Source organism: Gossypium hirsutum, chromosome A06, assembly GCF_007990345.1.
Source record: "Gossypium hirsutum isolate 1008001.06 chromosome A06, Gossypium_hirsutum_v2.1, whole genome shotgun sequence".
NCBI lineage: Eukaryota > Viridiplantae > Streptophyta > Magnoliopsida > Malvales > Malvaceae > Gossypium > Gossypium hirsutum.
The window spans coordinates 8,071,108-8,093,270 of NC_053429.1; the positions used below are offsets into that span (position 1 = coordinate 8,071,108).

At 33.5% G+C, this 22,163-nt stretch overlaps 3 protein-coding genes and 1 long non-coding RNA gene across 5 annotated transcripts; 2 read left to right on the forward strand and 2 right to left on the reverse strand.

Annotated features, from left to right (window-relative positions):
* The first annotated feature begins 4,743 nt into the window (after positions 1-4,743).
* Positions 4,744-9,882, forward strand: LOC121230390 (cyclin-A2-2). Of its 2 annotated transcripts, none has more exons than XM_041115035.1 (12): positions 4,744-4,948; positions 5,935-6,292; positions 6,554-6,842; positions 7,221-7,348; positions 7,542-7,634; positions 7,990-8,123; positions 8,436-8,511; positions 8,622-8,698; positions 8,845-8,878; positions 8,986-9,135; positions 9,233-9,367; positions 9,461-9,882. In XM_041115035.1, exons 2-12 carry the CDS (start codon positions 5,966-5,968, stop codon positions 9,521-9,523), a joined length of 1,506 nt encoding a protein of 501 aa, XP_040970969.1. In that variant the 5' UTR covers positions 4,744-4,948; positions 5,935-5,965; the 3' UTR covers positions 9,524-9,882. The 2 variants fall into 2 exon arrangements, with proteins under 2 accessions (XP_040970969.1, XP_040970970.1); XM_041115036.1 differs by having other exon boundaries at positions 4,745-4,948; positions 5,927-6,292.
* A 536-nt stretch (positions 9,883-10,418) lies between these two features.
* LOC107901389 (dnaJ homolog subfamily B member 4) lies at positions 10,419-13,798 on the reverse strand. Its single transcript, XM_016827383.2, has 3 exons — positions 13,027-13,798; positions 11,521-11,927; positions 10,419-11,164 (listed from the first exon to the last, which is right to left on the reverse strand). Exons 1-3 carry the CDS (start codon positions 13,189-13,191, stop codon positions 10,726-10,728), a joined length of 1,011 nt encoding a protein of 336 aa, XP_016682872.2. The 5' UTR covers positions 13,192-13,798; the 3' UTR covers positions 10,419-10,725.
* Positions 13,799-15,411: 1,613 nt separating this feature from the next.
* On the reverse strand, positions 15,412-16,562 carry LOC121230391 (uncharacterized). Its single transcript, XR_005928363.1, has 2 exons — positions 16,170-16,562; positions 15,412-15,918 (listed from the first exon to the last, which is right to left on the reverse strand). It is a non-coding gene; the product is annotated as an uncharacterized lncRNA (long non-coding RNA).
* A 3,679-nt stretch (positions 16,563-20,241) lies between these two features.
* On the forward strand, positions 20,242-20,814 carry LOC121230468 (homer protein homolog 3-like). The gene has a single exon (XM_041115357.1). The coding sequence runs from the start codon at positions 20,242-20,244 to the stop codon at positions 20,812-20,814; it is 573 nt and encodes a 190-aa protein (XP_040971291.1).
* The last annotated feature ends 1,349 nt before the right edge of the window (positions 20,815-22,163 follow it).

Sequence of the window (22,163 nt, forward strand, 5' to 3'; positions counted from 1 at the left end):
AAGTTATTTGAAATTTTATAAGGTTAATTGAGTAAATTAACGGAATCTTTGTCTTAATGTAATATTGAAGTTTTAAAAATTTTAAAATTTTAAATTTGAGTCTTACTTATATAAATTGAATTGATTTATTGAATTAATTGTTTAGTTTAATATTGATAATAATTAATTTTGATGGTGTACTTAAACAAAATTGAAAAAAAAAACTAGTAATTTTCATAGATATGCATCCTAATCCCTATGCAATTCCCCATTTAACAAAAATTTGTTTTTGGGTACAGCATTTTAACACATGTTAAGTGATGAATGGTTGAGTTGATATTTTGAAATCCTGCCTTGGTTTGAGAATGGTGAGAGTCCCAAAGAACTCCCAAGCATTGTCTTTTAGTGTAGCTGTGGTTTGGAACATTAACTCTTGGCTTCTTCAATGAGACAAACACAAGGTTTCAATATATATTACTTTGTTAATACAATTTTGAAATGTCGAAATTAATTGGTCCCATTGGCAAATGATTGATTTGTAAACAGAAATGGGGGGCATGCTTGCCTGTCGGCTTCTTGGTGTCTCTATCACAAAACATGGTGTTGCACTTGGGGGGCTCGACGCATTAACTAACCATTAATAAATGAAAGTTTATACAAGGATTACGTACTTTGGCGCTCCGCTTCTGCCCACTCTTATCTCTATCCGCTAGTTTTTGTAATTGAAAAATGCTTTTGAAAAAAGTGCCGTAGTTTGTGAATTTTAATGTTTTTTTATTTTGTTAAAAATTGTGATTAAATATTGATGTAGCTGTGGGAGTGAGCTCGTTTGTTACTATGGTAGGGGAGTGGCCAGGGATAATGGAGACGTTGGTTTTGGGAGTTTTCTCGTAAACGGATTTGTCCGATGTTGGAAGCTGAGTTGGGGGGGGGGGTTTGAGGGAGTTAAGCCAGCGTGGGAGGAGGAGTTAAGAAGATTGTTTCAGAGATGAATTGTATAGAAGCAATTAACCTGTTGAGTGGTTATACTTGAGATCAGAATTTGTTAGGGAAGAGAGTGAATGATTTATTGGAATGAATGAAGGAATTTAAAGTGGTACATGTATCAAGACAAAAGAATAGAATAGCGGATAATATGGCCGACCTTACTATGAGAATGAATGTTGAATGGAAAGTTTTTTACGAATCTTGCTGGGTTGTGTACGATATTGTGGTGGCCGAGACTCCCAACTCAATGAGAAGACAAAACGGATAAGTTTATGTTTTACTTTTGATGTTTTCTTTTTTTCTTTTTGAACAAAAAAATTGTGATTAAATGTTAAAATATCATTTTTCCATATGATGGTAGAAAGTTAAAAATTATTTTAGTTATATGCTATTTAAATAATTTAATATAATGATACATAATGTATATATTTTAAATATATTTTAATTAATTAATATAATTATTCATAAAATTAATGGTATAAAAAATATTTAAAAACTTAATGATAAATTACATTTTAAAAAATTAATATAATGATACATGATATTCAAATAATCTAATATATTAGTACATTAAATATAAATTAATCTAATTTTTTATATACCGTTTAATTAATTAATATTAATAAAGATATTTTGATAATTTCCACTTTCAAACACAAAAGTCAGAAGCCAAAAACATTTAAATCTCAGCTTTTTGTGTTTTGATGGAAAAACACTTTTCTATCGCAATTTTAACTCAAAAAAACAAGTGTTATTCATTGTTTCTGCGGTACAAAAGCACTTTTAGAATCCCAAACACAATTAAGGATGGGGCCTTAATTGCACTTGAACTCTCGTCTCAACTCTTCTAGTTGTTGTAAACTAAGACTTAATTGATAAAACTAAGTTAGCTTAATATAAAAAGTGCCCCCAAACTATACTTGTTTTTTCATTTTGATACTTAATTTTTTTTTTGGTCAGAAGTGGTACTTAAATTTTTTTTTCTAGATTGGCACTTCCATCACTCCAGTCTTCAACTTTTCGAATTTAGTCAAACTGCTATTTTTCAGATGGAAAAGTTGATTGCAACATTAAAAATTAATGATGTTAGACTTCGTAGTTCATGTGATAGTCCATGTATATTTCATAAAAAGTTAAAAAAATATGGTAAAATTTTCAAAAAAAAAGTTTAATTTTTTAAAAAATGTATCTACATCAGTAATGAAATAAACATGGGTTGTTAAAATTTTAACGACTCAATCAACTTTCTTTTATCTAAAAATATCAATTCAACTAAATTTAAACGTTGTCAACTAAGTCTTAGTTTGGTTGGCATTGACATTGTTTCCAGTGCAAGAAGACATGGGTTCTAGCGCACTAAAATATATTTATCATCCTATTTAAGGATGAGGAGGGTTAGGCCTAATTCTAGGCATTGTATAAAAAAAAACTAAATTTAAACATTTGAAGGCCAAAGTAATTAAAAAAAGGACCAAAATGACACAAATGACAAATATTAGGGGCTACATTTATTATTATGCCCATTAATAAATACATATTTTATTGGTATAGTGATAAATTTAGCCCTTAATGTTTACATTTTTTTTGTCAAATTCACCCTTATTATTATTATTTGAGTTAAATTTAACTATTAACCTTTCAAAAAGAGTAAAATAATATTTTAACAAAAATGTTAACTAAAACATTGATTTTTTAACGATATTGGCATGACAATTTACGTGACAGTCTACATGTACTTTATGCTAACATGACAATATGTGTCTTATATGTCACATCAATAAATAATATAAAATTTATAAAATGTTCAAAAAAATGCATGAAGTACACGTTGCTTTCCATGTGAGCTACTATATTTAAAAATTTAATGTTTTAATTAGTATTTTTGTTAAATTATTTTTTTAACTATTTTTGAAAGATTGATGGTCAAAACTAACTCTTTTTGAAAGATTAAATTTAACTCAAAAAAATTAAAGGCTAAATTTATCGTTAGAGCTTTAATTTTTTAACTTGTATATCGGATAATTATAAAATAGGTAATTTTAAATTTTCATTTTCATTGCCGGCGGGTACATTTTGGATTTTGTTTGCCTTCATTCCAAGGAAACTTCCATGAAGCAATAAGCTTTCCATGTTTGGCTTTTAGTATTTGTTTTGATACCTGAATTCCTCTATTTCAAATATTTACCTTTAATGGAAATTAGTATTTGAATAATATTTACTTTACATACATTTGCTACAGCAAGAATTTTTCTTTTTCATTTTTATAAAAAAAAATTACTATTTTATCTAGAAAATTTATTATTTTTACTGTGATTAACTAATTAAATAACTTTTATTTAAATCTAAACAAAACTTTAATTTTTAATTGTATTCAGACAAGCATCTAACTAAAGGCGGAGCTAGAAAATTTTTTGAGGGACCGAAATAAAGTTATATATTTGTATAATATCAAAAGTGAAATTTTACCATTTTAATAGCTTATATCTTTATAAATTTTAAAAATTTAAATCAATTTTTTCTCATTATTAAGAGGCCAAAGTATAATTTTATCATATACTAATTTAAAAATTTAAAAATTCTAAAAAGACTAAAGGTGAAATTGTTTATTTTAAGGGAGATCAGGCACTGCCAACCCCTTTTAACTCTACCTCTGCATCTAATATAAATATTTTTTTATTAATATAAAGATTTAATTGAAAACAAGTAATAATATGAGAGTTTATTTGGGTTAATACTAAAAGTATAAAGACTCCCTTAAAAAAAAATAAATAGCTTGGGTTTTTTTTTGAAATATTTGAACATTTTATTCATAAAAATATTTATTACTGAAACGCTTTGATAAGTGATAAACCCTCTATAATTTGTAAAAGAAATTACATATGTTTTTTAATTAATTTTTAAAATTATAAGTAAATAATTCAAATAAATGTATAAAATTGTAATTCTCGCGAAAATTACATAAAAGTTATGTAAATAAAATCGTTTTATAATCTTTTTTCAAAATTCGTGGCGCAGAGTGATTGGGATACACAAATCTTACTTCATGGGTCAACTCAAAAGAAGGAAAAAAAAGTCAAATAAAAAAATGAAAGCACGGACGTAGAAAGATAAGTTGGAAATATAAAAAGATCTGTTTTATATTTATTTTCAGGGTTAATATACTATTTGGTATCTTAATTTGGTTTCAAAGTTCAATTTGGTGTCTAAATTTGGATACAAGGTTCATTTTGGTACCTAAATTTTTTTTAATTTGATACTTTTATTTTTTTGCCTTAATTAAGTACTTGAATTACACTTCAATATTCAATTTAGCCTCTGAATCAATGTTTTTGGAGTCAAATCATTGGCTCTCAATCTGACTAATTCAAACAAAATAAAACATTAAAAATTTATAAAATTAAAAAATATATTAAAAATTATAAAACTTGGTTCAAAATATTTTTAGCTTTGCTCAGCTAGTCCGTACTAATTTATGAGTTATCAGTTTTTACCTCTCTTTGGATCAGTATCTCGATTGGTTATAAAAATACTTATCTAAAATTTTCTTGTGTCCCAATTAAGTACCTATATTTTTTTATTAGAGTATGTATGTAAATTATTCATTAAGTCATATGATGCCATTTGATATCAGTATCAAATCTAACATTGAAGCCAAACTTAGGTATGTACAAAACAAATTTAGGTATTAAATTGAATATAAAGTCAAATTCAGGTACCAAATAATAAATTAACCCTTAGTTTAAAAGCAGTTCAAACTGTAGCAGCGTCCCGCCCAGAAAGCTACGCTCCTCTCTGCTTATATCAAACTACCTAACGCTCTTAAAAGCCTCAAGCTCAGCTCAGCTCAGCTCATTGTCTCTAGCTTTTTCGCTTTTTTTTTTCTCAAAGAATCGAGAAAAAATAGGCAGAGAGGCCAAAAAAGATAGTAGAGAAAACCTCTCCACGCTTCTTCATTTGCGGTCTCGGAGCTCCCCACAACACAGTAAGCTTCTTCTTCTTCTTTTTTAAATATTTTTAACCGTAGCTATTGGTTTTTTGCATTTCAATTATCTTGGTTAGTAATGCTGGTTGTTGGATCGCTGGAGTTTAAGAATTTCAATTTTTTAGATCTATGACAGAGCTTCTTTTTTCTATTCTTTTCGAATAATTCTTCTTCTTCTTCCCTTTTTTTTTTTCTTTTGTTAACTTTATCAAAGCTCGGTTTTGTGTTTTATTTTAGTAATTGAGATTTATTCAAACTTTCAAGTGCATTACATTATTCTTATGAAGCTTTAGTTCTTCTTGAGCAATTATAATGGAGTCTTGGAGATTTGGACTCTCGGTCTTTCTTTATTATTATTTACTTACTTAAGCTGGGAATTCGGCCAGGGATTGAAGAATTTTTATTTATTTATTTAAGAATAGCATAAATGCTCAAATGTATCAAATTGCTATTTAGGTTTTAGAATCCTCTATTTGGCTTACTCAGAGAATACCGTAAAAAACTAAATTCAGTTTCTTTTTTTAAACCACACGTTGAAAGAAAGTGAACTTTTAAATAGTAAAGCAATTTCTAATTTAGAGTTCTAGGGTGATTCAATCTTTCTTATTGATACTGCTAGTGCTGAAGCATTGCAGAGATGTTATAACTTAAAAATCCCGTGCCAAACTTCCCGAATACCCATTTCCTCTGTTGGAACTTGAGAATTGAGTCTTTGGTTTTGGACTCCGAAGGTCTCAGATTCCAATATTTGAAAATGGAAAAGGGTGACCTCGCATGACTCCATTGATTCTTCATATAATGAAAAACTTAATTTTAGTATGCATGAGGCTAAAGTTTCTGGAGTCAAAAAATTTTCATAGTATCGCAGAGCTTATGCTGTTCGAGAATTGATTGAAGTCATAAAATTTGTCTTCTTTTTCTAGAAAATTGTAGTTTAATGTGTATTATTTTCATCATGTTACAACGATTCGGTGTTAGGAATGCAGGTTCAATGAAGAAAATTTCAAACTGAAAATCATGCATTGCTCTTCTAGAAGGCAAACTAGTATGAGTAAAGAAAATGAACCTATTGAAAGTATGGAAGAGCCTACAGGAAGAATTACTCGAGCACGGGCTAAAGCACAGAGGGGAGCAGAAGGAATGTGCTCTTCAAAACCATCCTTCAAGCAGGACCAAAAATGTGTTCTTCGTATGAACTCCAAACGTGCATCATCGGATGAGAACAGGACTTGTGTGGCTGCCACTGTTGGCCTTCAGCCTAAAAGAAGGGCAATGCTTAAAGATGTAACAAATGTCAGTGCTAATGGTATGCAGATCGACTGCTTAAATGTAACCGAAATTCAGGTGAGGACATCTTCTGATTTCGTCCTGAAGTTCAGTCTGCAAATTTCGTATGCACCAAATAGTAAATACAAATAACATTTATCTAGGAACTTCGAGCTTCTTTACATTATATTACCCCAATAAACAACTGAGAAGATGAAGTTCTTCCTGATAGGGGTCTGAAATGCTGGAATGGCTTTTGCATCTGTTTATTCTCCTAGTGGCAAAGTAATTTGGACTTACTAAATAGTTTAAGTTTCTCTTATTATTACTGGTTGACAGACCTCCAAACAGACCATTAGAGATCCTAGTGAGAAGAACAAAGAAATGGTTGAAAATATCTTCATGGGGATTCCATCGGATGAAGAAGATGTGAAAGCAAAGTTAGCTGAAGACTTATCAAAAATAAGGATGATGGAAGCACATGAAAACAGTTTACCAGTAAAACTGGATGAAAGAGGTGTAGCAGAACCTACGTGTCTTGGTGCAAGAGAATATGCTGTAGAAAATTCAATGCTTCCAATACAGGCTTTTACAATGCCTTTTGGACACCAAAGCCCTAAAAGGAAAGGTTTGTGCTCTTTCTATAATCATCAAAGGAAAGGATACAGATCATACGGTCCAGCTGTCTAGGAAATTGCATACCTCTGTTTTAAAAGGTGTCAAGACTGCTCTAAGATTAACAGACAGTAAGATACTGCAAAGTATTACTACTGTTCTGGGTTATATATATCATAATGCTCATTGCTTTTAAGTCTGTTCATGTTTATGGAACCTCATCTGAAAATATGGCATTTTGCGTGTTTTATTTTAATATGATTCTAGTATTTAATGAAGACACAATAATGTCTTGGTTTTGTAGAATATTACAGTTTTTGGAAGAAAACAGCTAGTTAGCCCTTAAAATATTCTGCTGTAAATTTATGTTGGTTTTGCTTGGATATTGCAGTAGAAGATGACGTTTGCAAGAAACTAGGAGTCTCGAAAGATGTTGTGGATATTGATTCAAACCTAAAAGATCCTCGAATATGTAGCTTGTATGCCCCAGACATATACAATAATATACGTGTTACCGAGGTTGGTGCTGCGATTTTCATCCAGTAAATGCCAGTATATGATTGTTTTCCATGCGCTTAGCAAAAAAAAAAAAACTTTTCCATGCGAGCACTCCTGTTTCGCACTGAACACTTTTCTATCTTATTATTCTGTAAATTTTATTTGATGATACCAGCAAACTTTGATACTAATTTCATCACATTATCTTCTGCAGCTTAACCGAAGACCCTCAACTAATTATATGGAACAGGTGCAGCGGGATATTACCCCAAGCATGCGAGCGATTTTGATTGACTGGTTAGTGGAGGTAAGTCAATGTAGTTAAATTATAACGAAATAGTTACTTGCATCTCAACCTGCTTGAATGTAGGATAAGAAGCTGAAAAAGCTGCAAACTTCTGCCTAGCTCAAGATATTATGGTGCATTTCTAATTTGTTGTTGATCAGAACTTTTTTCTCATAAGCAGAGACAAAGTCTACTGTTTATTTTTCTCCTCATTCAAAAGAATCATATATTTGTCAATTTCTGAATATAAGGATATTCTGTGCTTTCTTGAAGTGTATAAAGAGTTGGTTTTTCATTCCTTTTATTTTGTTAGTATGAACTAAACTTTAGGCTATTTGATGTGCTTGTTATTTATAGCTTTTTCATAATGTTTCAGGTTTCTGAAGAATATAAGTTAGTCCCAGACACACTGTACCTCACAGTGAGCCTCATCGATCGTTTTCTCTCTCACAATGTTATAGAAAAACAAAGACTCCAGTTAGTTGGTGTTTCTTGCATGCTAATTGCATCGTAAGTTCTTTAACTTATTCCATGGAAATTAAGAATTATGTTTCAACATCTCTTCTGATAGTAGTAATTGTCGACCATGATCCTCTGTCTCACATTATCATGTTTCACTCAAGTCGCATATGCATGTGTGCCAGAGAAAGGCACTTTTTCTGTTTTCGGCATTGTTGATAAATATGAAAAAGTAGCCATACGTGTTGAGCCTAAAATATGCACCAAACTTTTTAAATAAGGCTGGTGATGTTTGTAACATTGATTATTATTATCTAACTCTGTCATTGAGGACTCTGAGAACTTTTCTTTTATGGTTTGAAGAAAGTATGAAGAGATTTGCGCACCAAGAGTGGAAGAATTTTGCTTCATCACTGATAATACCTACTCAAGTGGAGAGGTATGGCTCTTCAGCTACTTATAGCATTCATGAGTTCATTAGAGGGTCAGTAATGTTTGTTACATTACATATTCTGTTATACGAATTTCCTGATTCTGGCTATGTGACAGGTCTTGAAAATGGAGAGAAAAATTCTGAATTTCTTGTATTTTCAGTTATCTGTTCCAACCACAAAAACATTTCTTAGGTAATTGACACCATCTTCTAAAATCTAAATACTCCAGTGACTAATCATCTGACACGAACTCTGGCTTTAGCCCAAACAGTTCTCCCGCCTCTCTTTAGAAAAACTAATCTTATACTTAATTTTCAACTTAATTTTCAATTTTGCAGGAGATTCATTCAAGCAGCACAAGCAACTTACAAAGTATTGTATCTTCACTATCTACATTTTTATATAAAAAATTCAATATGATCATTATCAGTGAAAAGGGGGAAAAAACTGATTTGTACTTCAATTGTGTTGGCCTACAGGATCCTTGTATAGAACTAGAATTCTTAGCAAATTATTTAGCAGAGTTGAGTCTTGTTGAGTACAACTTCTTGAAGTTCTTACCTTCACTCATTGCTGCATCTGCTGTGTTCCTTGCCAGATGGACCCTCAATCAATCAGTCCATCCATGGGTCTGCAATCCTTGTTCCCCTCCCTCCCTCCCTCTTATTGTTTTTTTTCTTATAACTAGAAGTACTCTCTGAAGGACACATTCCCCATTGTTTGCAGGATCCAACCTTGGAGCATTATACTAGTTACAAAGCATCAGAGCTGAAAACTACAGTTCTTGCACTGGAGGACTTGCAACTCAACACTAATGGTTGCTCCCTTAATGCCATTCACGACAAGTACAAACAACAGAAGGTAAATTTTGTTGATCGATAGCTTCCAACTTGATAATTAACTTAGTTCTATACATCCTAGATCAAATGATTTAATTGATGTTACAAATGACAGTTCAAATGCGTGGCGACAATGAGTTCCCCTGAAAAAGTTATATCAGTGTTCTCAAGAAGATAGTGAAGGAAAGTTTCTGAAAACGTAAAACCATAACCATTTTAATATTATTCCTCCCTGCCACTGCTCTGCTTGGAGAATCTTATTCCAATCTTAAAAAGATCTTACAACTTTTAGTTTTATATATATATAAACCTTATAAATTGTCCCTTCTATTCAATCTTTATGATTGTGTAAGTTGTAACATTGTTGACTTACAGGTTCTGGTGCTTCCAGTTCTAGACAAACTTCACTATAACCTTGTAATTTGCTATTGCCACACGTTTTTTTTTAAATAAAAATAAAAATAAAATCTTGGTTTAGAACTTCCTTTCTCCAATGGGAACCGGGAAGTCCTAAACGTTACAAGTATTTTTATTTTATTCTTGTATTTATTTCATTTGCTAGGTTGGTAGTCGACAATGAAAGACGTGTTTGTTTTACAGTATTGCCATTAATAATATAAATAAAGAGGGTAAGGTATAAATTTTTTAAATGGCTTTATGGCATGGCCAGCAGAAGCTACACAGTACAACCAACAGTAGCTATGTCTATTTGATGATCCCATTACTTCCCATCAGCACTAGTTACTGCAACCAGGACCCATTCTTAACTTAATTGGTAAAATTGTATTGTGTATTTGAGGTGTTTATGGAGTTGATCTATTATGGTATTGTTTTGTTTTATTGCAGTGAATCGTTGTGGTTTTTCTTTTAGCTGTTATAGTGTTGATGTTAGATTTAGAACTTTTAATTATCTAGGCACACAATTAATAAGTACCAATTTTGAATGACACAGGTGCTAAGTTGATGTTTGGAAATTGATACATGTATAACTCGCTGGATATACTACATTGCGTAAGTCCATATATTATAATTTCTAAAAGTTGGAATTACATAGAATGAAAAATGATTATACATGTTCCACATTAATCTTGCATTGAAGATAACAAGTTACAAAACTAATGAAAGAATCAACCCCTTGTATCTCAAGAATATATAAAATAATTACACTATAATTTGGAAGGAAAATAATGATCAAAGATAAGCCAATAATAGGTTACATGGGTTTTAGGGTATTGAAAGATGATGATGAGGCAGTTAAAACTATGATACACAGGCAACCCAACTTTACCTGTTTGTAACAACCAATATGCCACTTAATGACTACATCCACCAACGCATTCGACCGTTTCAGTGCCGTTGCATAGGGAAAGATTTTCTACGTCAACCCCCTAAAGCGCGTTTTAGCCCAGCTTGTTGCTCGGGTGTCAACCTTGTAGGGAACTTCACATCAAATTTGATCTTAAGATCACCTCTATTACCAGGCTCCTTTGCAATTGGCATTCCTTCCCTGGCAACAACAAGCTCATAACCCGGGTTGATAATGTCAGTTACAGACAATGACAAGTTACGGCCATCAAGAGTAGTTAGATTTATCGTAGTGCCCCCTAGTGCTTCTGCTAGTGACACCCTTTTGTTGACAATAAGATCATTTCCATCTCTTTTGTAAAGATCATGGGGTTTCTCATCAATTACAAATACAAGGTCTGCTGGAAGCTGATTTGGCTGCTCATTTCCTTTATCTGGGAAAGTAATCTTTGTTCCTTTCTTCCACCCTGGCTTCACATCAATGGTTAATATTTCCGATTCCTGTGCTTGCCGCCTGTAAGGATCCAAAGTATTGTCTGATCAGCAAGATCAAAGATATAAAGCTACCAATAATGATGCCATCATCACAACAGTGTAATTAAGGTGAGAATATCTCAGTTGAGCTCATAGTTTTCAGCATGAAAACAATATGCAAGCATAGAAAACACAATATCAAAGAAGATGAAAGAAATAAACTCGTCAGCCACCATTCGATCGAAAATATAATTTATTTTCTTTATTTTCCTCTCTTGAGTTCATAAAAAAATGCATGCTGTGATGGTCAACTTGCAGGAACTAAAAAGTATATCAAAATGAAACTTCAGTCAAGCAAATGCAATAGAGGATCATGTATGAGATGAAGATTCATACCCTGATGCATTGACTATAGTTCTTGAGATCTTCATCTTCCTTGTTGAACCAGTATACAGCTCTTCAAGGGTGCAAGGCAATTTGCTCTCAACCGGGGGCGGTTTCCGAGGAGCAGTTGTCTCGTTGTAACTTCGAAAATTGTTGTCAGTGCAACCAAATCCTCCTCCAAACTTCCCTCCTTCAGATTGGAATCTTGAAGACCTACCTGGTCCTGTTGACCCAAATCCGAAAGGACTACTTCCAAAGAACTCGGCAAAGATATCCTCTGCATTCCTAGGGTTGAATCCATTTGGCCCATCAGTGCCATTTCCATAGGATGGTCCGCTGCTGCCTGGTGGAGGCACGTCTTTCAACCCTTCTTCACCATGCTGATTGTAAATTGCTCTTCTTTGAGGGTCACTCAAGACCTGAATCACAAAATTAACTTAATTCCCCATAAGAAATCTAAGAAGACGACAGATACTGGCACTTGCATCTCTCCATGCTTATCTATACTATAGTGATCCAGGACAAGTTTGACTCTTATTGTATTTTTGTATCATTAAGCACATGTTAAGATCAGATACGTCATCAAAATAAACAAGAAAACCATATTGCAGCAAGCACAACCTGTTCTAGGGCAGTGACTACCTTTTGTTTCAGCAGTTACCGGCTCCTTATGATGTACCAAGTCCTGGTTCGGAGCCAGACACCACAATCTGCTCTCTAGTAATTTCTCAAGGTTAAAATAAACCATACTCCGAGACCTCTAACATGACTACCATAACTAATCAGACTAACAAGATAACATGGAAAAATAAACAATAGTTTAGAATCTAATACAGTATTGGAAAGAAATATCAGACACATAATTACATAACCAAAAGCTCACTAGGAGTAGTCGGGTCCTATGTTACACGGATTTGGGTGAGTATCGCATGTGGGTAAACTAAAAAACTGGACTCTGCAAATGCTATGCATTTATTATGTTGCTGGGACTCCCTATTTTTCTTGAAGTACTTGTGTCTAACACTCATGTTTGACAATAGAGAGAAGATACGACCTTTAAGGATCCTCCAAATACATGAAAAAACTTTAAAAAAATCCATACATACTCGTAACCAACACTCGTATCTGAGTACAAGTAACATAGACGCATTTGTATTTTATCCCTCTTCTTATTACCATTCATCAATTTCTTACTCCAATCTCTAATTCCCTTTCGGGAAAGGCAATAGCAATAAAGATTACATATCTAAGACTAATAAATAGCTATGCTATTGGAAGATTGAAGCAAATACATTAATTTCTTCAGGCCTTCCTCTATTAACATTAATTCATTCAAACAACCCTTTTTTCTCAGCTAAAACAGTCAAGATCATTGTGTTTCGTTCCAGGCAAATACCATAATCAAATGACAATGGAGCTCCATAAAGAAAACAAAATTGTTCCATTATTTTCCTTTTTTCTACCATAAAGTCACAATTAAAGAGAAACAAAATTAAGGAAAACGAAGGAAAGACTTGCCTCATAAGCCTCAGAGATCCGTTTGAAATTGGCTTCAGCTTCTTTTTTGTTGTTTGGGTTCTTGTCAGGATGCCATTTCATTGCCAATTTCCTATATGCTTTTTTCAGATCATCCTCTGTAGCATTCCTGTCCACTTGCAATACATTATAATAATCCACCCCCATTCTTCTTTATTTTCTCTTTCACAATTTGATCCAAAATCCTATAAAACCATCGACAATTTGACAAAAACCCACAACATAAAAAGAAAAACACCAATTTCCCATCAAATCTCTTCGTAAATCCAAATTCTGCAAGAGAAAATCTATAAATTTAACAGTTCCATGATTGGAACATGAAAAATGGAGATTTTGTCTGCAGACAAGATTAACACAAAAAAACAAGCTAGACAAATTCAAAAGATTTCTATAATTAAAACCAAAAAAGGAAAAGGAAAATAAAGAATATGAAAGGGGTTGAGAGATTTGGTCTCTGTGTGTGTGGTGAATCAATGTGGCTGCAAATTTTGTTTGGTTAAGAGTTAAAAGACCGTGTTTGTTGGAGACTTTCAGTACATAAAAAAACGAAACTAACGGAGATTATAAGAAATTAATGGTTTTTGTTTTTTGTTTCTCTATTCCTGGAAATAACAAAATAATGGTTCGCATTTTAGCAATGAAGAGTGTAAAGCTAAATCCTAGGACAGTGTTTGGCGTTTGAATGGCAACGCCATCGAATTGGAACCTTCGCCATTTTTAACCACTTTTCAAATCTAGCTTGAGCTTTTATTTTTATTATAATATTTTATCAATTTCAATTATATTTTTATGGTGGGGCCAACTTTGTTGGATCAGTTTTTGAAGTATCATTAATAGGATAGCGGATCGGACCTAACTAGTCTCTCATGTTTTGCTAAGAGCCAATATGAGTGGTTGTCCAGTGGAATTGGGTCGTAGAGACAAAAATAGCTCAGTTGGTGGACCAACAAAGCTTAAGGAAGAAGTATCAGTACAGTGCGTGCGGGGACCCGAACTACCAATTTGAAGCTTATAACCTATTTACTTGCAAATGATATTCACCACATGTTGTCTCTTGACAAAGCACGAAAGGTAAAATCCTCACCGAGGGACAATACCTTCAGTTAGGGGTGTTTAAACAATTGGTTCGGTTAATATCCGAACCGAGTTATTGTTAACTGAATTACCCGAAATATAAAAATCTTTAACCGTTAACAGAACTAAAGTTTTTTCAAATACATTAACTGAATCGAAATATTTCGGTTAATTCGATTGGTTAACCAGATTAATCAAAATTTATATGTTTTTGTCTTTTGGTCAAAATAAGTATAAAACATATAAAAAAACACATTGCTAATGTTCATTTTCTTTTATTTAATAGTTAGAAAAAACTTTAAATGGAGGTGAAAAAACAAATAAGACATTTGAAACACTACATAAGTGTTGAAAACAACAAATATTTCGGTTAATTGGTAAATTCAGTTAATTTACCCAATTTTCTAACTGAATTAACCAATAACTGAAATTCTAAAAATCATTAACCGACCTTCGATCGAACTAACTTCGACCACCAATCAATTAACCGAATTAGAACGGTTCGATCAGTTAATTTGGTTTTAACCGAATTGTGAACACCCCTACCTTTAGTTGTTGAGAGTTCGACTAATTTCTCAACGGACCAAACTTCAAAGAATTCTCCTCAAGAAGTCGGCTCCCCTTAACAATTTTATAATATATATTTGAGTATTAGATATATTTTCAAGAGCTAGGTTTATTAATTATTTTTAAGGTTTAAACCTAAGGCTAGAATAAAAATTTATTTGTAAGAAAGATTAGTAACTTTACTTGCAAGAAAGAAACAGTTGATTGAGCATTGAGCGGAGCATAGCAAGAGTATCAATTTCTATAAAGAACTTCTATAGTAATTTTTTATAGAGCAAAGTGGATAGAAAGAAACTTTTGTTTCTGAATTTTGATATGTCTTGATATTTATTGTAAATGAAATTTGTCTTTTCATAAAAACATAACTATCCAAATGTATAATCACATCTTTTAGTAATAAGCATAATTATTTAATAGATTTCTACTTGAATAATTATGACTATTTGTTAATAATCAAGTAACATAACTTTTGATGATAAGAGACATAACTCATCACTATGATTAATGACAACTCTTGGTTAATAATCAAGTGACATAGCTTTTCATTTGCAACTATTGAAAAATTATATATAATTTGAAAATGTCCAAACAATTTCTCTTCATTTTCAAAAAATTTTAGATTTTGATAATATTGAAAATCAATTGCATAAATGAAGATGTCTTAAGATTGAATCTTCACTTAAAGAAAGCATGTTGAAATTAATCGAAATTGCATGGTAGACTATGCTTTAAACTAACTATTTTATCTGATTAATCAAACACATCTCACACAATGATTTCAACACCAGTCAATGCACAACATCCAGTGGCATTATTATAGACATGTGTTTGTAATTTCTTTCCATGAGTGTTGTTCGAGCCTTTAAGCTCCTTAAAACATCCACATTCCACGCTGACATAGGTAGATCGCATTAAGAGTGTTCCTATAATTATAACACTATAACATATTTATGTTATAGATCTACTAAGACTATATGCCCATTCTTTCTTTTATCATCATTGTAGACCCAATTTTTAGCCCGGGCCCATACACATACAAAAACCAAAAAAAAAAACATTAAATAAGCCCATTTACAAATAATAACCATCCCAATTACACTAAATAATAAGCCCAAAATAAAACAACCCAAAACTAAGCTAAAAAAAAGAAAGAAACAGTTACTGCCTCCCCTCAACCACTGCCCACGTTCTCTACCCATACTCCATGCCCCTCATTCTCCACGACTTCACAACCTGCATTTGAACAAAAAACAGCAAGAAACTGTTTTTATTTGGCCATAAAGCCTTCAGATTTTGTGGGTAAAAGGGTTCTTTTTTTTTTCTTTTAGGGTTTTGAGGGAAATTGTACACAAAATACATACCAAATCAATAGAAAGCAACCAAAACATACTTCAAAAGGTGATTTAAGGTCTCGTTTTTTCTTTCGATTTTATTTCTTTTTTTTTCTCTACTGTATGTGAACAATACGAGAGACGGAGACTCACCGTCGTACTCGCACTGTGGGGGGGCTTCGTCTGTCATCGGATTTGGGGCTGGAAAGCAGAGGGGAAAGTGAAGGAGTTTAGACATACTCCAAAGCATTTATGGTTCTTTAAAAAAGGAATAAAGGTTAAAAATGTTTTTTTGAAAAACAAAAAAAAAAGGGTTTTGAAACAGGTTGAATTTCAAATGAAAATGAAACAGAATAGGGGGGTTCAGTAGGCGCGTTTGACTTGGTCCGCGCATTTTACCTTAAATGGGTAATTTTCGCGGCCAGTCCTTCCTATTTGCACAATTTTTTTAATTAGCCCCGATTTGTGTTTTATTTATTTTATTAAATTATCCCCGCAATTTGTACGATATTTCGATTTGGCCCGCGCCTGGGTGCTGAGCTTGGGGGTCTAGATTATTTGTGCTTTTGGTCCCTGTGCATTCGTGCACATTGCACTCCAATCCCTTTTCTAATTTCAATGATTTGTTTTATTTATGAAGTATCCCCTTTATTTTATCTTTTATTTTAATTGAGTTTTTTATTTGTATAATTCATTATTTCTTTAATTTATTTAGCATTCAACTTTTAAAAAGTTTATTTAAACATATGTTTTGAATTACTTTATTATTATTATTATTATTATTATTATTTATTTGTTTCAATTGTAAAGTATAATTTTAAAATTCTATTTTATGTAGTATTATTCCAAATTCTTGTATAATATTTAATTAAAATAATTTTATATATATTATTGTATATATATAATTATGATGAAATTAGTTTTATTTCATATTCATCGTTAATTCTATTTTATTTTTATAGTTACTTTTAAATCTATTTAATATATATATATATTTTTTAAAATCTGTTATGTAAATATTCTCTTTTTTTATATATATATATATTTAAATTTATTTATATATAATTCGATTCTCTTTAAAGGATCATTGTATATTTTATTAATTTAAAATATTTTAGCATCTTGGTATATATCATTTACACCTTTTTTTATGTTTTTTCTATTTTCATATATACATGTTTAGTTAAATTAACTTGTTTATGTTTTTTTCCTTATGTAATATATATATTTTAATAGTTATTCATATATTGTCAGTTTTTATATGCATATAAGTTATTTCGAATTTCTGCTTGGGTTATTTCTTTGTATATATTTAATAGTCTTTAAATTGTCTATATCATTGATTCCTAGTTCTTGTGTTGTCTTACATATCATGTTGTCTTTAAATTCATTTTTTTGTAACTATTTCCCCCCTTGTAATTGCATTATGTTTTCAATTCTCGTGTTTACTCAATATCGATTGTTTTTATCCTCAAGCAAACAAGTACTTTTAATTCGTTGTTGCAACTATCAATTTTTTCCTAAAATAAGGAAATGTTCTATGTTTGGAAATTCGAGAAATCGTGCCCTAACGTGTTGGGTTTCGTTTTTTTCGTTGGTCCAAATAATTGAATACCCTTCTCGTTGTGTTTCGGAAATCATGAAATGATCTCAGTTTTTGGAGGCTTAAAATATCGTGTCCTAACGTGCTGGATGTGGTATTTTATTTCTTCGAAACAAGTGAATCTTGAAATCCAGTTCGAATTGTTCATACATTTTTAAAATAATCGCATTTTAAATTTTTTCTAAATTTTCAACGATTGGACATTCAATAATCAATTGGTACCAATTTTGGGCGTTACGAGTGTGCTAACCCTTCCTCGTGCGTAACTGACTCCCGAACCCTTTTTCTCAATTTTCATAGACCCAAAATTATTATTTTAATAAATCAAATGTTTTATTAAAATGATCAACCCCAAGGTGATCCAATTACACCTCAAAAAGGGTCAGTGGCGACTTCATAACTTGTTTTTTAAAGTCGATTCCCCTTTTTTTCAAAACTCTTTAAAAATGGTTTCGACAGCTTGGCGACTCCACTGGGACTAATAAGAGAGTCAAGCCGTAAAATTGATTATTTTCTATCCTTTTGTCGAAAATTTAAAATTTAGATTTTAACATACGATCCTTTTATTGCATTTCTTGGGTTTTATGGTTTTTGGTCATTTTTATTCGTGTTTAACATTTTGAGTTTTTATATCCCTTTCGCATCATCTTGCATGACCGTTATGGTCACACCTTTTAAGTGGGAGTGAGAAACTACGCCTTCGTGAGGTTTTCACCTCCGCATGGGCTAGTGGACTGTTTTCGAGATACATCCGTACCTATGTCTTCATGAGGTTTTCACCTTCGCATGGCCATAGGGAAATGTATTCCCCTGAACTGAACTCGATCTGTATGAGCCTATAATGGGTGAGGGTTGAGGAATCTGCTAGTTCAGGTACCATTTTCTTAGAACCGAGCCGCATATAGTGAACTCTAGGAGCCCGCCCTAGGTAGAGCTATGTTGAACTCTAGTGATTACCCAGTTAGGTGTTTAATTATTTTCTATTTGCTTAAATTTTTATTTTTCGATACTAACTTGTTGTGTTTTGTTGTGATTATGTTTTGCATGTCATTTTATATTAAGGAGGTGTCGATTTCTGTTCGGTTGCTAAATTAGAAAGCTTGTTATGGAAAGCGAATTCTTTGATAAAGTAGAGGATAATGCGGCTGTCTGTATGTGGTCAGAGAAGAAATAACTTGAGAAAGGGGATAGCCTAGCTGAGGGGTATACATCGAGGTTGTCGGGCTTCACTCACATCAACGTAAACCAAAACGAGTTCCAGGAATTGAGGGATATATGGGCTCGTTGGGATGATGAGTCCAAGCAGTTATTTTATCAAAGTTATGGTGACTTACCCTACCTGCTCGATATCAATGTGGACAAGTACTTGTTTCGGGCTATGGCTCAATTTTGGAACCCAGCGTATAGTTGTTTCACCTTCGGGAAGGTGGACTTGGTGCCTACTTTGGAGAAGTATACGACTTTGCTTCGTTGTCCAAAGGTTCAAGTCGACAAAGTTTATTGCAAGGCTGCTAGTGCCCCAGCTTTTGTAAAGAAGTTAATGAGTATCATTGGGATGAGTGAACAATGGGTTACAGTTCGAATTCAGCAAAAGGGTGATGGTAGGTGCATTACTTAGGTAAGTTTGAGAGACCTGATTGTAGCACATCCGGATACAAAGAGGAAAGTTGACGTCTTCGCCCTAAGTATCTATGGTTTAGCGATTTTCCCAAGGCTTTAAGGCATATAGATGAAGTAGTTGTTGAATTCTTTGATCGACTTGATAAAGGGGTCACACCGGTGCCGACAATTCTTACTGAGACGTTCAGATCCTTGAATGCGTGTCGGAAGGCAAGTGAAAGTAGATTTATAGGGTGTGCGCAGTTATTGTTGGCTTAGTTCCACAGCCATTTCTAGAAGGTAGATAAGGTTTCCTATCGGGTTTTTTCTTAGAGTTACTCCCCGTTAAAGGAGATAGCAGCCATGTCTAGGAGAGATGACATATCAGAAGAAAATTGGATCGTGCTCCTCCAAAATCTTCAGGAAGATGATGTTGAGTGGAGAGCTCCTTGGTTTGTTCCTGATGAGATTCTCTATCGGTGTGGGAGTTTTGATTGGGTACCTCTATTTGGAATATGGGGAGCTGCTGAATATGCCCCTTTGCTCGTTTTAAGACAGTACAGGTCAAGGCAGTTTATACCGATGACACATGGATTAGCCCAGAGTGAGTTTGCATATAGGGAGAAGAATTATAAGAACAAGGTTCAAGAGATTTCTGATACTTGGAAACAGACGCGCTGGATGAAGAGATTGGCTGTTGGATCAATGACGACTCCTGAATACAAGGGGTGGTTGAGTAAAAGAGTTAATTATAATATCCCCGAGCTGAGTTTGAAGGATGTTCGTACGATGGAAGAATATTTGCAAGTAATCCCCTCCGAGCTTGAAATCGTAAAATGGGACTTCGAAGAGAGAAATACTGAGTTGGGGAAAAAGATAGAACAATTAGAGGAGGAAAAGATGCATTTGAGATTGGATGCTGACGTTCAGAAACTCGAGGCCGAGAAGTTGAGTAAAGGAAAAAGAAAGGTTGAGGAAGACCTGGACAGTCTGAAGACTGATTACAAGAAGCTACGTATGTAGATGAGAACTGCCGGGTTGGAGAAGACTTCAGAGCAGTGGCGACAAGAAATTCAAGAGGAAAAGGTTAGAGCTGATCAGTGGGAGAAGAGGTTCCATGATGCTCGAGCACGTGAAAGTGTTTTAAAAAAGAGTTTGGCTGAAGGCCAAAGTGAGAAAGAGAAGTTGGAAGCTCGGGTAGCGGAGCTAGAAAAGGCCTTGCATCAGCACCGTGGTCGTAACTCTGATATTGAATTAAAGGCCAGCCTGAATAGAATCGAAGATTTGAAAGAGAAGGTAGAAGAGCTTGAGACTGCACTACAAAACTGTGAGCTTCGAATTGAATTACTTGAGTCGAAAAATGAGCAGTGGAAGGAACAGCTCCATCAATCGCAGGACCAGGTCAGAGATAGATATCACATCATAGGTGAAGCTGTGGCTCAGATTCGAGAAGTGGCTGATTATTTACAGACCTTAGCGGTTCAGGCTGATGTCCTAAGTGTGAAGTATGAGTTAGAGTCGGACCGGGGTCGTGAGCTAGCTTGCCTTTTTAAGAAAGTTAAAGCGTTGAGCATTAGGGCTAAGCTGTATATGTGATCTATTTTATGTAAAGAATTTTGCTTTTTAATAAAGTTTTTTAAATGGAATTGAATCAGAATCGACGTCTCTTTAGTTTTGCATTCATTTTATGCATTTGCATTTCATCGCATCATGTGCATTAAATTTTACAAAAGAATCCTGATTAAAAATTGTATTATAGTGACCCTGGAACATCAATACTACACACGGAAAAAGACTAAAGCTATGGATCAAAGGTTGGAAAAGTTGGAGCAAATGCAGAAAGAAATACAGGAACAGATGCAAGCGCAAATGTAAGAGCAATTACCTAAGATCCAGAAAGATATGAAAGATCAAATGCTGGAATCTCAGAGGAGTATGATGAGCAAATTGACTCAGCTACTAGTTGGAAAGCCAGAAAAGGAGAAGAGTCCCATGATCAATGCTGAAGATGATAACGGGATTCTTACTTACCCTCTAGGTTTCACCCCAACAAACACCTCAGTGCCTCCGCAGAAGGTGTCTGTCAGTATCAAACCCAATATCAGACTGGTACTTTGGTACCAGTAAATTTTCCAACGGGCTCATGTTCTAACCCCGAAGACAATCGTGCAAATCCTACAGTCCCTGACTTCGATGAGGTCACGGAAGTAGGAAAGGCAATAGCAGAATTTCCAAAGCAGCTAGAAGACCGATACAAGTGGTTGGAGGAAAAATTCAGGGTGTTGGAAAGCGCTGGTTATCATTGCGGAATGGATGCCAAGGAGTTGAGCCTGGTCCCAGATCTGGTATTCCCTCCGAAGTTCAAAATGCCAAAATTTGAAAATACAACGGAACTAGTTGCCTTGAGGCTCATATCACTATGTTTTGTCGAAGAATGACTAGTCATGTCAATAATGATCAGTTATTGATCCACTATTTTCAGGACAGTTTGGCTGGGGCTGCAGCTAAGTGGTACAATCAATTAAGTCGTACTCAAGTCAAATCATTGAAAGACTTGGCGCAGGCCTTCATGAAACAATATGGCCATGTGACTGACATAGCGCCTGATAGGATCACATTGCAAAACATGGAAAAGAAGTCGAATGAAAGTTTCAGGCAATATGCTCAGAGATGGAGGGAGATTGCTACACAAGTCCAACCCCCACTGTTGGAAAAGGAAACAACCATGCTTTTCATTAATACCTTGAAGGCACATTTTATTAATCACATATTGGGAAGCGCAACTAAGAGTTTTGCGGATATAGTTATGTCTGGTGAAATGACTGAGAATGCAATAAGGTGCGGAAAGATAGAGGTAGGGGAAAGTACCAGGAGGTCAGCCCTGTAAAAGAAAGAAATGAAGTCAGCAATGTGAATATGGGTTATGCGAAACCAATTATGGTAAA